Source organism: Primulina tabacum, chromosome 4 (genome assembly GCF_025594145.1).
Source record: "Primulina tabacum isolate GXHZ01 chromosome 4, ASM2559414v2, whole genome shotgun sequence".
In the NCBI taxonomy this organism is placed as follows: Eukaryota; Viridiplantae; Streptophyta; class Magnoliopsida; order Lamiales; family Gesneriaceae; genus Primulina; species Primulina tabacum.
In genome coordinates, this window is record NC_134553.1 from 5,511,785 (window position 1) to 5,528,794 (window position 17,010).

General features: G+C 33.2%; 2 protein-coding genes and 1 pseudogene across 2 annotated transcripts; 2 read left to right on the forward strand and 1 right to left on the reverse strand.

The window, feature by feature from the left end:
- Nucleotides 1-2,314: 2,314 nt before the first annotated feature.
- LOC142542762 (ethylene-responsive transcription factor 3-like) lies at nucleotides 2,315-3,564 on the reverse strand. The gene has a single exon (XM_075649583.1). The coding sequence runs from the start codon at nucleotides 3,449-3,451 to the stop codon at nucleotides 2,780-2,782; it is 672 nt and encodes a 223-aa protein (XP_075505698.1). The 5' UTR covers nucleotides 3,452-3,564; the 3' UTR covers nucleotides 2,315-2,779.
- Nucleotides 3,565-8,771: 5,207 nt separating this feature from the next.
- LOC142542763 (small ubiquitin-related modifier 1-like) lies at nucleotides 8,772-10,947 on the forward strand. The gene is made up of 3 exons (XM_075649584.1): nucleotides 8,772-8,977; nucleotides 10,386-10,535; nucleotides 10,614-10,947. The coding sequence occupies exons 1-3, from the start codon at nucleotides 8,897-8,899 to the stop codon at nucleotides 10,677-10,679; spliced, it is 297 nt and encodes a 98-aa protein (XP_075505699.1). The 5' UTR covers nucleotides 8,772-8,896; the 3' UTR covers nucleotides 10,680-10,947.
- A 1,999-nt stretch (nucleotides 10,948-12,946) lies between these two features.
- On the forward strand, nucleotides 12,947-16,611 carry LOC142542764 (endoglucanase 11-like; annotated as a pseudogene).
- The last annotated feature ends 399 nt before the right edge of the window (nucleotides 16,612-17,010 follow it).

The window sequence follows — 17,010 nt, forward strand, 5'->3', positions numbered from 1 at the left end:
GAAGGGGATAGGGGCGGCTACTCTGAAATTAGAACCCTAGGTTTTCTCAAAGTAAAATTCTGAAATATGTGTTTGTGTGTGTGTCGTGTATTTTAGTATAATTAAGGGAAAAAATTGCTTAATTAGGAGTTAATATGGCTAGTTAAAAATTGCTAATCAAAATGCTAATAAAATGTTAATCAAAGACTAACTTAACAATTCCCCTAATTGAAGTAAAATGCACACTAATTTTTACAAAATTACTAATTAGCAAAATAGGATTCACAAAATGCGAATTTTAAAATTCTAAAGTCACTAGATAAACAATTAAGGACTTTTAAAAATATTGAAGCTTAGTAAATCCTTTAAAATGCCTCATCCTCAACTTAAAATAAAATACCACATTTGAAATCGCCAAAATCGTCACCGGGTCTTTTTTTCCTCGATCCTGCCTCGAATCATCGCCTGGAACATAAAACTTGAAAAGGAAAAAAACATTTTAACGTGCATCACATAAACATAATTAATTTAAAATAATGCATTTAAATAAATCATGCATGGCTAAAACTCAATTTAAACTTAAATAAATGCTTTAATAATTAAATAAATGCAAGGGTTATACGTATACTGAATTTGGGCACTACAAATATATTCACAAATAAACTACAAATAACAAGAAATAGAGTGTAAATATCAATTTCTTTTTAAATTATATTTTATTTAAATTGGATTAGCATTTAAGTTGTGTATAATTTTTTTAAAACAAATTAAAATAAGCAGAGTAATTAAATATGAGTAAATTACCGATATGAAAGACTTAAATAAATTTAACAAAAGTCACTTTCAAATTTATAATTATTTGGAATGTAATTAATCATTTATGATCAAATCAAGAAGCTGCCATTTGAATAGCTTCGAATGATTGATTTAGGTTTATTGACAAATATTGAAAATGAAACCTAAATCACTGATTCTTTCACACCAAAATTCGTCTGAATTTTATCATGGTATCATTAAAACTCCGCTGTCACTCGCTAAAATATTTCAAGAGGATCCTCCATGTACTGCAAACAACAGCAAATCAACTTGGGACAAAATCCGATCTAGCGTTTGGAGATTGAGAAGAACTGCATCAGATACACGGACGAAACGCATTCATGCTAAGCACTAATACTCAAGGGATTGGATCATTACCTCGAATGAATCGTTTTTCGGAGGTAATATTTCGCTATCTTGCGATGACTTACCCAAGTTTTGAAGAGATGAGAATATAATTCTGAGCAAGAAAATGAAGGAAAGGAAAACCCATCACAGAAAAGAGACAGAAGGCCCAAAATCCAGTGAATGGTAAAACAAACCTGCAGCAGCTTCATGAACAAGCCGCCAAGAAAGAAAGATGGGAGTCGGAGTCTGTACCACACAAAGTTAGCAAGGGGAAACAACGAAGCGACACAACCAAACACAAATAGGTAGAAGTAGCAAAATGCAACCGTACAAGTATTTCCCCATTCCAATGTGCATTTTTATAAATCTCGTCCGGGAGAATTAATCACCAGGTGATACAGCAACTAACCATAGATTGCGAAATTGCATGATTTCATGCATAGGTACATAAAACATGTTCAATGACTAAAAAAATTGGCACTCAATTTTCTAATTAAAAACATGAGAAGACAGTCAACAATTTACAACATGAAACTAACAGTAAATGTATTTCGATTACAACTCATTTCATTTTTGTTGGAGTACAGAAAACATCTATCACAAACAAGTTATTACAAACAAATCACTTAAAATATCTTACTAAAGTGATCAACCAGTAGTTCAGGTCTTCAGGAATCGGGGGGATCTCAAGTGAGGGTGCGATTCGTTACGGCTTATTTATGACAATATACAATAAAACTAGCTGTAGACTACATAAAAAGTGACATAAAACATTTAAAACAAACTACAAATGCCATCCATAATAATCACAGAGTGTAGAATTAAAAAGCAAAGTGAGAATCACTCGAGCAAGCGCAATGCTATACTAGGAAAAGAAATTATTTGCTAGCCAAATACATACGGAATTCTTGAAGCAATTTTGCACTTGAAACCTAACAAAAGACAGCATAAAAATTTTACGAGGTCCCACACCTTTCTATAATGCAAGTCTTTGAACAAATACAACGATCTCCGTGAAATTTAAGACATCATCCCACAGTATCGGAAGGCAGATATATATGATGAGATTAATTGTTTAAAACTAACAATGACAAACCATACAAAAATATCTCTAGTGCCGCAAAATTTATATACATATATAAAGCTTAGATTTTTAAATTAGAAACTGGAAAACAGTTTAAGGCAAAGCAAGATTATTCAAAACCAAGGAAGAGACGCTAGATAGCATATCCGAATTGATTTCCACCCAAGTCAAGTGCCACAAAAGTAGACTTTGACGAGAAGAGGGTTCTGTTTGTATACATTCCATAGAACAGCAAAACAAAAAAGTCAATAACACCAGAGAAGCACACGAAATAACATCATAATATCTTCTGTTATCCATATCAGTAAAGATTTTGAATCCAACCAAGTAAATCTCTTCAAACAACAGAAACCCGTAGACGCCGACACCTTAAGAATTCTCTCAGTTAACGTAACATCTCAGTCCTCGCCATCAGCCAAGGAGAAGGGTCTATCATCTAATCTTAATCTTTCTTTCTTCTTATCTTTTTCCGCCAAGTAATTAATTAAGGGAAAAAACCTCGAGGAAACCAAATAGATTCCATAAGAAACGATCCTAGTCGCCGGAAACTTCTCAGAGTCGGAGGTCAGTGCAAGTGAGCTCATTCAATTCGGCGGAGGAGGTGTCCTCTGGTGGCGGCATGTTGAGGTCAAAAGGCAGGGGCTTTTTACAAAAAGAGGAAGAAATGTCACATTCAGTATCATCAACCACCGAAGATGACGAACCGCAATCACTGCGACAGTCATTAGGAACTACGGGCCGCGAGAACGGATGTCTCATCTTCTGCACTAAGCGAGTACGCCGCGGTGGCAGCTGCCTAGGCCCGCTGCACGACTCGACGGTGTTGCTCGTGCAGCTGGACGTGGGCCTCAGCTGCGTAAATATTCCCGGATCCTGGGGATAAAACGGGGAACCCACAAACGGAACGTTGGGGCCATCATTAATTTGAAGTAAATTAGGAGTTCGAGGGCCGAAATCAGGAAAGGCGTCGCCGTCACGAGTCAATGCAAAGTTTGTTTTAGCCTTTGTCCCGCGGAGAGAGCGCGCAGCGGCGTCGAAAGCGCGAGCGGCTTCCTCGGCAGAGTCAAACGTACCAAGCCAGACACGTGTCTTCTTCCAAGGATCTCTAATCTCAGCGGCAAACCTTCCGCACGGCCTCTTTCTAACTCCTCGGAATGTGATCTCCTTGGGACCTCCAGATCCGTCAGCTTGGCCGTCTCCCGCCGCTGCTCTGCCTCTCCGCATGGCGCAAATCCCAAATACAAAATACTGAGAAGGGGAAAGGAACGGCTAGGAAAGCATAATTACAAATTTTTGACTTTGAAAATGGATAGATCCTAATTCCTGTTATTAATTTGTGGGAAAGGGAGAGGGAAACGCCCTCTCCATCTTTTACACCTAATTTGAAAGACTAAATTACCCTCACATATAATATTTCATATATTTTAATTCAGAAAAAAACTCATAAAATTTATCTTCACTTTCTATATACATCTTCACGTCACGATAATATTTTTATTTAAAATAATTTTTATTTTAAGATATACCATAGTAATTAAAATTAGCGGTGAACACAAGCGTTGCATGTATAACATAATATTTATGTATGATATATCATATTGTGTAACGCACATTTACTCGTCGCCATATACATATCGTTTGGATGACGATTATGTTTGAATATTATATCTTGTCGTGAAGATTCCAATATATTTACGATATTCAACAAAGTTAAATATGATTATTTATTAAAACTATAAAATATTAAAATTCAAGTATACTCTATAAAATTAAATATACACTACAGTTAAACATGTGAAATGACAGTTCTGGAATTATGTTTTATTATAATTTCTATCTATTTACATTTGAATTTGTAGTCAAACTTATGACTGTTGGAAAAATCTTAAATATGAGAAAAAAAAAAAGAGAAATGAATGGTATGGTTATGAGTAATGTCCTTTTGTATACCCAATTATTGGGTCGGACGTTGATCGAGCGTGATAGAGTTATTGCATGTCCATTTTATATTTAATAATAATTTAATAAACATTTTTAATTTTTCTATATTATATTTATATCCAACTTACTTTTAGTTTTTCCAAATGTGGAAATAATATTGTCGATGATTTGATAATGGTAGGCTTCTAGCATATGTATATGAATATGTCTATTGTAAGATGGTCTCATGAATTTTTATCTGCAAGACGGGTCAACACTACTGATATTCACAATAAAAAATAATATTTTTTCATGGATGATCCAAATAAGAGACCCGTCTCACAAAATACGACTCGTAAGACTGTCTTACGCAAGTTTTTACCTATATATATATTTTTATTCTGACTAAAATAATTAGAGTTCGAAGACATCGGGCATGGTGATGGGAGGTGTGATTTTTTTAATTAACAAATTATAAATAATAACATACCACCTTTAAAATAGTGAATATAATTTAATATTTACGAACAATTTAACATCAATCTTCGAAAAAATGCATACCATATATAATAAGATTACGGTATTAAAAATATTATTACGGATGTCGTTCGAAAATTTAGGTATATATATTTTAAAATTTTAGCTCTGTTATTTAAAATATATATATATTATTTCGGTATCTATAACAAAATTTTTAAATTTAATATCGTTACCATACATAATATTTCGATATCAATATCATATCGCTACTGAAAATTTCGATATTTCTGATACGATATCGTCGATATGTCGAAATTTTGATATATTTTTTTCAGTCCTAATTAATTACATAACATATTTTAAGAATAATATATGTATAAATAATTACGAATAATTTTTTTCAACTCATTTTTCCTTAGAATCTTTAAGTAAGTATATATATATATACACACAAAAATATATTTATGAGCAATTCAGCTACCAACAATTTTTTTTTATTAGAAAAATAAGGATGATTTAATGGATGAATTGGCGCCAGACAACTTGAATCACACAACGCACACATTAAATTTTATTGTTACGGAGATAAATGTCATCAAACTTACGGGGTGCATTCGTACTATTATATTAAATTATTAGCTCCTACTTTTTAAACAATAATAATCTATAAATGTTAATTGATATCGTACACCATTTTTAATACTAGTTATTCAGCACACGCGATGCATGTGTTTACAATATTTTTTATCATTATCGATGGACTAAAGTGAAATTTGACAAATTATGGAAGGACTGAATTGATATTTGAATTTTTTTAAATTAAAAAATAAAAATAAAAGTGTGTATTTAAATTTACAAAAAAAAACAAACAAACAAAAAACAAAAGTGTAATATTAGTATCCTATAAAGGTAAAAGTGGAAGAAAAAATTGGTGTCCTTCATAGGTGGTTACAATCATGCTCTCAATCTTAATAAAATGGAAGAATTAATATAATATATATATATTAAATTTTAGGATAATTCAAAATTAAGGATGACAACAGGACAATTCTGAAACGAGTTTGGCAAAACCGGGTTCCTCCCAAACTCACTCGTAGACCCCGTCCCAAAACCCGCTTGGTCCAATCCGGGTTGGACTCATAATATAATTTTTATTTTTAACAAAACTATAATTTTTTAATTAATCACTGCACAATAAAAAAACTTTTAAAAATAATAAAACGTGGAAGTATTTTTTTTTCGATTTTATAGTAATAATATTTAGAAAAAAATTTCACATGTTAAAATCTATTAACTTATATTATCATAATAAATTTATATTATTTCAAACTTAATATATCACTAATTAAGGTTAAGTTCTAAAATATTTGTTATTCAATATATATATATATATGAATTATTAATAATATATATATTATTATATATTTGATTAGATTGAATATGCTTAAAGCCCTATCGAACATGAAATATTTAGTGTTAAATCTTACTCATTGTCTTTATTATAAATGCACGCGATGAGTGAATTCGGAGAAGGCTCGTTAGATAGATAATGTCTCTTGTGATACCGATATTCAAAATAAAAGGTAACACTCTTAGCATAAAAAAGTATATTTTTTTATAGATGTCCCAAATAAGATATCCGTCTCACAAAAATACGACTCATGAGACCATCTCACAAAAGTTTTTGCTCATTAGATAATCTGAAAATTTTAAAAACAAAATACAAATGTATCATAAAATTTTAAAATCTGAATTTTATCTGCATATATATTTGTCTTTATCATTTTATGGCCAATGCTTGTACCATGTCTATCAAAATTATTAAATTTTATTTTTTCAGTATGAAAATATATATATATAATAAATAACGAAAAAAGACACAATAGAAAGCAAATTTGACCATTGACGGGTCAAATTTTTGACTCCTTTAATCTTAAAAAAGAAAATATTGATTATGTCATTTAATTTTGGATCATAAATAGTCGGTATTGGCTGAGACAATGTTGACCCATACTATAAATTTTCATAAATTTTGCCCTCGAACCCTATGTTGGTAATAAGTAATTGGCTTTATTTATGAATTGAGTCAATTTTACTAGTATTGACAATAAAAATAAAATATATATTTTTTTTATAAAAAATAATATTTTTTTACTGAGTAACTCAAATAAAATATATGTCTCACAAAATTGATCTTGTGAAACTGTCTCATACGAGTTTGTGTGTTTGAGTATTTAATCTGGGGATTAATTCTCTCTTGGCACATTTACTTAATGAGACGTGATTGATACTATTAAAGTAATTTTATAATATATGGTATAATGATGGATAAGTAATAATATGCTTATTTCGATTGATCGATTATATAATTGAAATTACGATGAAGTGACGAGTTAAAATTTTTTTTAAATAAATAATCTTATTACTAGTTTGTATATATAAAATTGAGATTTTTATTTTTATTGAAAAATGTAAATTATTATTAATTCATATTTAAGTAAACAAGAATGAGTTTTACCACTACATGCGGGTCTTAAAAAAAAGTAAACATGAGATTGACAAAATTTAATAGCAAACACAGCCTGTCTATATAAAACATAATTAGACTACCTGGGTTCTCGATTTTTAATGAAAGTCGACGTCTTGTGTTGAAAATCAAATGACTAAAATTTAATCATATTTATTAGAGAAATACTTCGAGTGTAGCACATAAAACTTTTTTTGGGGTCATATATTAGTCACTATATTGCATAAATTCATATTTAGTATTCAAAAGTTTGCCATAAAATTTATGTTTTTCTATAATTTAATTATTTCAACAAAAAATCTTGAATTTTTTAAAATAAAAATACATTTCAAAGTATCAGATAAAATTAAGACACAAAAACTCTTGTGAGATGGTTTCACAAGTTAATTTTTTGAGACATATATTTTATTTGGATAAACAATGTAAAAATATTAATTTTTATGCAAAAATTATTATTTTTTTTATAAATATAAACAAGATTAATCCGTATTACAAATAAAAACCTACAAAATATGATGTATTCAGATCAATCATTAAACGGGGAGATGCTACAATGGGAAAATTTTCGAATTACATGGCGAGTATCCATGGATTATAGAAACTTGTAAGGCCCGATCGTTGAACTGAGACGCAAATACATTTGTCGGGCTTGTACCCTTTTCCAGCCCATACTATATTTATCTCTAGTTCACGGATCATGAAGAACAATTTTAGCCAAAAAAAAAAAAAATGATGTGAGACGATCTCACGGGTCGTATTTTGTGAGTCGAATCTCTTATTTGAGTCATCCATGAAAAAATATTATTTTTTATGTTAAGAGTATTACTTTTTATTGTGAATATCGGTAGGGTTGACCCGTTTCACAGATAAAGATTCGTGAGACAGTTTCGCAAGCTACTCCACAATTTTATGTTGCAATCCAAATTTGACCGACTTATTTGAAATTTCTGATTTTAAATTTTTTTTATTGTTAAATAATTAAATGATGTAAACTTAATCAATAGTTAATACTAATTTTAATGGATTTCAAATTATTTCAATATTTTAAAATTTTGAAATTTATTTTGCTTAATATAATTATAGTATAAATAAATAAGTTGATGAATTTTATTTATTTTTATATAAACTGTTGGAAAAATTTAAAAATATTTAAATCCATGAATTTCAAATCATTCGATTCAAACACAACCTAGATATAAAAATCGGATAGGTCGAAAGGGTGGCTGTGGTTGGCTGGTATACAAAATATCTCAAATTTATTTTAATAAGCAAAATCAAAACAGTCGGTTTAATTATTAATTCGGATTTTTTATAATAATTTTGAATCGATCTATTTTATATGTCATTTTCATTTAACTCAAATTTCGTTCACCCCTATTTTTTTTATAATGGTATTATTTACAATTATAATTAAATTTAAAATTTTATCTTTATTACTATTATTAATTTATTTGTTGTTATTATTTTATCAATATTATTATATTTATACGAGGAAAAACAATAATATTTTATGAAAAAACTTAAAAATTTATAACTAATCTAAGTAGTCAAAGTGTCAAACCCAATATATTTATTCATATTTCGTATATTTAATTACATAAAAAGAAATTGGAAAAAAAAACCCTTCAAAAGTAAAAAAGACAAAACAGAGAACCAAAGGCGAACCACTCGAGCATACTATTTGACTTGGCGTGCGAGGCGAAGCGAGGGTTTGGGAAGATTGACAGGCGGCTGAATCGAACATGTCTGGCGTGGATCAAGGAGACACCAAGCCCACCGATCCATCGGGCGGTGGTCACATAAGTCTCAAAGTGAAAGGCCAGGTCTCACTCTGCTCTGCAATTCCGATATTTTGTTGTTGAATGTGTTTAGCTTGTCACTATCTACTTGTTTACATTCGTTGATGTGTTTGTGGGATGATGGCTGCTGATTGTTTCGTTTCTGGTGTAACTCTGTGTTTTTGTTTTTTTAGCTCTTTCGTTCAATTTTCCTATTGAAGGTTACATATTTAGATTTCGAGCTTGCCTTCCTTAGTCCCTACATCTGGTTTGGTTGATTGGAATGTTATTTTTGCGTTTAACTGTACCCGTGTTGAAGGTATTTTTGTTAATCACTCTATCATATGGTGGTGGTTGATGGTTTATTATTATAACTGGAAAATTTGTTTCGAAATTTCTCCGATCGAGGAATCCCGCTGTGGGGTGTGGTTTAATTTTATGTTGATGATCTGTATAGTTATCAAGTGCACAAGAAGGCACGTGGGTGGGTTGATTCTGAGTAGTAGGCGCAGGGTGATGCATGGTTCTCTATCAAGGTGAGGCTCACAGAGGAAAATGTCGCATATAAGTCAGTAACTCGTTACTTGGTGCCACAAGGCTTCAGTTGTTATTGTCTAGTTCCCTTCAGTAAATCGACGAGTTTTTGATTGGTTCAGTGCCATGGCACTCATGATCTTTTTTAAAGCACATGCGCCAGTCCTAGTGTGTTTACTTTAAACCAGAGGTTTGCCTCGGCATTTTGTCCATGCTTCGTGCACATGCTTTCCGAGTAATGAATCCGTGTATGGCTTGAAATTCAACTGACTAATGCTATCTGCATTATTTTGGGTTTCAGGGTTTTTGATTAACAAGTTCATTACGTTGATAAATCCAAGGAGATTGTGGGACAATATTTTGTTTCATTTTTTTTAATTTTTGTATCTTGTTTCTTTGAATGATGCTGCTTTTATTGAAGGACCTGTGGCATAATCTTTTCGTTTATTTTGCGGTCTTCTAGTATTATAGAACTTAGAGGAAGCGGTATATTCTGTGTTTTTTCTCATATTGTTGTTATTATTTTTTATATTAACGTACTTAGCTGCATGTTGCTTGGGTTGTTGAGTAGGAGCAGGTTCACTACTCTAGACATTTTTTATTAACGTGAATTTGGTAAACATGACTTTATGGTTCCCGTGGAAATGTGGGAGTATGTTGTTTCAAATGCTGACTCATCTTCTTCTCTCCAATTCCTGACCACAAACTGAGAAATCCTTGTGCTTTCTCAATACAGTTCTGCTTTAGTTGAGGCAAACATCTTCAGGGTCTCTCGCTATAATGCAGACCTGATTAATTCTTTCAAACTCATGCTATGTTTGTGAAATAACTACTTAACAATCAATTGGTAATTTTGTAGGTAGATTATTACCTGGAAGGTTTTTAAACACACAAAATTTAACATGCGGTCTTTTTCCAGGATGGAAATGAGGTAATTTTCAGGATTAAGAGAAGCACCCAACTGAAGAAACTCATGAATGCTTATTGTGAACGGCAATCAGTGGATTTCAACTCTATTGCCTTTCTGTTTGATGGCCGTCGCCTGCGAGGGGAGCAGACTCCAGATGAGGTAATGCACCCCCTCTCTCTGTATCTCACATGCTCTCACACAATTGCCAGTTGAACTCAAAGTAAGTTTTCTTTGCAGCTGGAAATGGAGGAAGGAGATGAAATAGACGCAATGCTGCACCAAACTGGAGGCACGCCTGCTTAGCAAGTACAAGAGAATTAAAAGGGCGTGGAGTTGTAATATAAATCACTCTTATTACTCTATCTTCTTTGACTCATAACTAGAAATTCCTTTCACTATTTTATTAACCCAACTTGATGTGTCGGACTTCTGTCAACTTGATGATGTACCCCATAAGCTTGTATCAGCAAGCATGGCGTTCTTTTTCTTTTTAGCTTTTGATTTGTTTCATCATGTCAGTCGCCTGCTCTTTCTTCCCACAATGTGATGGAAAAATCTGAATTTACGTGTCTCTGATTTCTTGAGGTGGCTACACGGTTTGAAAAGGTTCCTAACGAGGACTCGTTTATAAGCATGTTCTGTTGATGCCCCCTGTTTGTAGAATCTATTTCGAAAAATAAGTTTCCATGAATCGGGTTTCCATTATGTAAATTGGCTGCAAACTTTCCCTATTTTTTGCAAATCTCAACAGTTGAATCCCTTTTTTGTAAGATGAAATTTACCCGTATGAGGTTCCTGCATGATTCTAATTTAGGATCTTGGTCGAGGGATGAAGCTGCTGTTTGCTTGAATCAACAAGTAACAAATCAACTTCTATGACTTGTTGAATAGCTGATAGTTTGAGTAAACATCATACCCTTTAAAAACACTATATTTTCAAGTGATTGTATGATGTTATAACACTGCTCTAGTAAAGTTTCTGATCCTCCTAGATTGTATCATTAAAGCAAATGCATTTTCTAAATACATACGTACACTGGATGAGAATGAGTCCTTTGTCCGTTTTATAATTTGGCCTTTGTCATTCTCCTCTCGTTGTTTGTTTCATGAGTCGTGGAGTGGCCTGAAAGCCTAGCTAGTTCATTATTTGGTAACTGGTAAGGTAGTTTTTTTATCGATAAAATTCAATTAAATCGAATTTTCACTACATTGAATCCGCCCATATTTTTAAGAAGCTGAGATTATTTATGTATATATTGAATATATATAAATTATCTAATAAGTTAGCCACAACAATACAATAAAGATATTGAAAATGGTAATATTTAGTTGATGTCAAAGTAGAATAGTATAGAATTTTTTTAAAAAACATGTTGATTTCTAAAAGTTAAATCAGCTTTGCAAAAAGCAACCAAACTATTGAATTAATATTAATTAACAAAACAAATTATCAACCTTAAAATTAAATCAACCGGTCAAATATTGTTAGCATAAATGAAAAAGTTCCCACTTGTAGAATTAGCAGCTACCTAGAATTTATTCAAGAAGTATATTAATAGATAATTAAAATCACAACCCACATAATTTATTTTGAGATATAAATAGCTAATGATTGTGACATCCGCGACAAGTGAGTGTTGATATTTATTAATTATTATGTGCACGTTAATCGTTATGATTGTTTTCAATATATTGGGAGTAGAGTCTTTTATGAGACGATCTTACGAATTTTTATCTGTGAGACGAGTAAACTCTACTGATATTCACAATAAAAAGTAATATTTTTCATTGATAACCCAAATAAGAGATCCGTCTTATAAAACACGATCCGTGAAACCGTCTCACACAAGTTTTTGCCATATATTGGATAACACAAACCTGATTGCTGCCATTTACTTTACTTAAAGTCGAATATAATGAAAATTTAAAGGTTTGAATTAAGCTCGAATTAGATCTATTCGAGTTCGATTCGAAGATTTTAAAAACTTTTGACTTGAATTCGGTTAAAATTAAAGCCAGAGTTCGAGTTCGACTCGAAATATTCGAACATGTTCGCGAATTATTCGAATTATTGCTTGAAAATAATTACTCGAAAGATCTCGAAATTTATTTATTTAATATTTAATTATATTATATTAATAAACTATCAAGTTCGCGAGCTATCAAACAAAATAATTTAGTCTCGAGTTCGGCTCGAAAAGTTCGAATATGTTCGAGTTCGGCTCAAATTCAATAACTCGAATACGTATCAAATATTTTCGGAGTGAACTCGAAAATCTACTAATTTTGTAAAAGTTAGTTGTCATTAATTTATGTACTAATTTTTAGAGAGTTAGTATTTATTAATTTATCAAAAAATAATCGAATTTATAATATTAACAATAAGATATTATCCCATCGAATTACAAAATCATGCTTAATTTTTTTTTATTATTCAACATTGAAAAAATCTTTCTTAATTTAATCCAAAAGAAGTGCTCATTACGCAACAAATTTCTCATGAAAAACGGTCACATGGCTTGCCATGCTATATAAAGAGAGGGGACACGCACACACAGGGGAGTAAAGATGAGAAACAAAGAGATGTTGGTTGCAGAAAATATTACAAAATCAATGGGAAAGAAGACCCAATGCAAATTCCCCAAAAGCGGCCTTAACCATTTCTTTCTTCTCATGCTTTCCCTTCTCCCCGCGCTTCCCATCTCTCAATCCTTCGTCTATGGAGAAGCTCTGTCCAAGAGCCTCCTCTACTTCGAGGCCCAGCGCTCCGGACGCCTCCCATACAACCAGAGGGTGCTGTGGCGCCAGCATTCCGGCGTCACCGACGGACTTGAACAAGGGGTATGCGTCTATTGATTACTTTAGATTTTTACAAGTTTACAAGGCCAATGTGGTCTCTAGGCGGACTACTTTCTGTTGATCACACTTGTGATATATATGTTGGAACAGGTGGATTTGGTGGGAGGCTACTACGATGCAGGCGACAATGTAAAGTTTGGTTTGCCTATGGCTTTTACCGTGACGTTGCTGTCGTGGGGAGTGATCGAATTCCGGGAAGAAATCGCGGCGGCCGGTGAACTCCGACATGCATTGGAAGCTATCAAGTGGGGAACTGATTATTTCATAAAGGCACACACTCATCCTCATGTCTTGTGGGCACAGGTATATAACTAGTTTATAGATTCATAAATTCTATTCGATATATTTGATGAATTCATTTTGGTCTCATGTTTGTCAAATTATTTTGTTTTGTCTTTCCGAAATGGGATTTCGATCGATTCAAGAATCAAGACTAAATCAAACATTTATGCCAAATCCCCCAATCACGCTGCGAAATAGAACTCATCGGCCACTTGCAATCTGCCTAGATTTTGTGCGGGTTGGGTCCACAATTTCCGAATCTTGTTTCTTTTACTCTAAAGCAACTCTCTTTTGCCTTCGAATCTCAGACACAAATTCGGAAGTCTAACGTAAATCCACTAATCAAGTGCCCAATTTTTACCTCGAGCTCTGTGAAAGCAATCCACCAGCCGCTAAATCTGTGTTTTACTGTGTGTCAGCAAATGTAATATTATTGGAATACAAATATAAAACCATTTTAGAAAACATGATATGTTTTCAGGTCGGTGATGGTGACACCGACCACCTGTGCTGGCAGCGGCCGGAGGACATGACAACCTCGCGGCGAGCTTTCAAGGTGGATGAGGAAAATCCCGGCTCCGATGTGGCGGCAGAAACTGCAGCGGCCATGGCGGCAGCGTCCATCGTGTTTAGGAGAACGAACCCACATTACTCCCACCTTCTCTTGGAACATGCACAACAGGTAAGTTAAATTAAGTTAGTTAATGAGGTTGTTAGATAGATGGAACTAGATTTGGTCGTAATCTTGCTACATATTAATTACTAATATTACATTCTAAATTAATTATTAGGAACATCAGCAGTTCCATCAAACTCAATCAGACAAAAAACAAGCGACTGTTGTCTCGAAATAAATTATTTTAGCACATATTTTACACACAAAATATTTGTTTATCATGTAAAGAAAATTAAAAAACTAATAATTGATGTGCACAGCTGAGATCTCATTATATTCACTTCCATAAAACAAGAATTAATCCCATGTCTCTCTTCTTAGTTCTCTTTCCATCCTACATAGAATTTATAACCAATGAAATCAAGTTGTTGTGAAAAATTAATTTAAATTTTGATAAAAAATGTTTCGCAGCTGTTTGAGTTTAGTGAGAAATATCGAGGGAATTATGACAAGAGTATACAAGGAGCAAAGGGTTACTATGCGTCGGTGAGTGGATACATGGATGAATTGCTGTGGGCGGCATTCTGGCTATACAGAGCTACCGACAATAATAAGAACTACTATTTCAACTTTGGTATTCAAAACGCCTACTCTCTCGGTGGGATCACTTGGGCCTTGACTGAATTCAGCTGGGATGTTAAATATGCTGGCCTCCAAATTCTTGCTTCCATGGTATGTATCATCATTTTCAATTGTTTTTAATCTCATTTCCCCACCCCTTAGGCCCTTACCCTTATATATATGAAAGGAATTTTTTGCTAGTATGAGCCTAATATGGTGGGAAATAGCTATGCCAACCTAGTTTTTCGAGACAATTTACTTTTTTTAAGCTTGGATTGTTACAATTGAATCTTAGATTTGAAATCCTGTTTCATTAAACGAACTGTGAGTAATCAACGACAACATATATGTTTCAACTGTTAAAATTTTACCTTTCTCAACTTTATATGATGATTGATGATCGAACTTCATTTTCATTGGTTCCACGTTCTAGTTTTGGCAAAAACTTGTGTGAAACGACCTCACGGATCGTATTTTGTGAGACGAATATCTTATTTGGGTCATCCATGCAAATGTATTACTTTTTATTGTGAATATCGGTAGGATTGACCCGTCTCACAGATAAAAATTCACGAGAATGTCTTAAAGATAAAGATTCATGAGACCGTTTCACAAGAGACCTACTATCTAACTTTTAATGTTCATATTTTAAAAATATAATAAAATGTTCCAACAAATAGATCCTCAAGTCATGATCAATTATATGGGGCCACTTGGTACCCCAATATACCCAACCTCTCAATAAATTTGGTAACGGTTCTTCGACAACCTTTTGAGCTCAGCCCGTCACCATCCCTCATCCATTCTAAATCTAAATACCACTGTACCTTTTCCCTTTTATACCCCTTCTATATTTCTGATTCATATAAATTCTCTGTTTAAGATATATCAAATAGGTCCCATTCTTTGTAATAAATGAAATCCGTCTTTGCTGAAACATTAAAATTTAGTTACGTGAAATGAATTTTAAATCTTTTCATTATAAGATAAACATGAAATTTATTTTAATTACCATAAAAAATTATACAAACATGTGAGGTTGAATTTTAAGTTTACCCAAAATACATGGAATCATTGCATTGTACTGACTACTGCAGATACCAACAGAAGACAAAAGTGAAGACCAGAAGCAAATCCTCAAGCAGTACACTTCAAAATCGGAACATTACCTATGTGCCTGTCTGAACGCAAACAACGCCACCAACGTGCGACGCACCCCCGGAGGGCTCATGTACACCCGCCAATGGAACAATATGCAGTACGTCTCCACCGCGTTACTCTCCCTAACCATCGTCTCCCACCATCTCCAATCCACCAACCAGACCCTAAACTGCCCCACCGGATCGTTTTCCCCCGACAAAATCCTATCCTTCGTGAGATCGCAAGCGGGATACATCTTGGGATCCAATCCCATGGGGTTAAGCTACTTGGTTGGCTACTGGATACGCGTACCCCAAGAGGGTCCACCACCGGGGAGCTTCCATGGAGTTACAGAAGGGTAAAACTGGTGGGTTCTTGGGGTGTAAGCAGGGGTATGACAACTGGTATGGGCGACAGGATCCGAACCCGAACGTGCTTGTTGGAGCGCTTGTGGGTGGACCCGATAGCGAGGATGAGTATAGGGATAGAAGAGGGAACTTCATGCAGACAGAGGCGTGTACTTACAACTCAGCGCCCTTAGTTGGGGTTTTCGCGAAATTGGATTCACTGGAGAGGACTAGTAGTACTACAGGTTCCATTTCAAGTGGAGGGAATGTTTCTTTTGCATAATCAAGTGTATACAACTTGTTTTTCCATTCACAAATTATATGCCTCCGAAAGGATTTACTAATTAAAAATTTTAAATTTGAGACGAAATTCGATTATAGCAACAGTAAATTGACTTTAAATCCCCAACAGTCTTTATAACTTTGTGATCAGTCCCTGTGTCAGGAAACTTGTGTTCCAACTCCCTGACATGATTGATTTATTCTTTTGCACTCCCTAATACTTATAAAAATACTATAATACCCTTCTTTATTTGTGTAAACCCAAGAGAACTCCTTCTTTATTATTTTTTTCCCTTTCCCTCCATTTTTAATGTCTACCTATAATATCTTCTTTTATCAAACACATTTATGTTGCTGGTTTTTTATAAATCAATCGAAAAAAATTGTAAAATATATTGAAGTGGGAAGAAATATGACAATGATCAATGAAAAAATAAGAAAACTTGTTTGCATATTACATTTTGATTTTTGTTTAATTTGTAAAATA

What these genes read in the sequence shown, in the direction of transcription:
- LOC142542762 (XM_075649583.1), bottom strand. Translation starts at nt 3,451, where the DNA reads ATGCGGAGAGGCAGAGCAGCGGCGGGAGACGGCCAAGCTGACGGATCT.
- LOC142542763 (XM_075649584.1), top strand. Translation starts at nt 8,897, where the DNA reads ATGTCTGGCGTGGATCAAGGAGACACCAAGCCCACCGATCCATCGGGC. An exon ending in GTCTCAAAGTGAAAGGCCAG is followed by an intron (nt 8,978 to 10,385) that starts GTCTCACTCTGC and finishes GTCTTTTTCCAG; the next exon opens with GATGGAAATGAGGTAATTTT. An exon ending in GGGAGCAGACTCCAGATGAG is followed by an intron (nt 10,536 to 10,613) that starts GTAATGCACCCC and finishes TTTTCTTTGCAG; the next exon opens with CTGGAAATGGAGGAAGGAGA.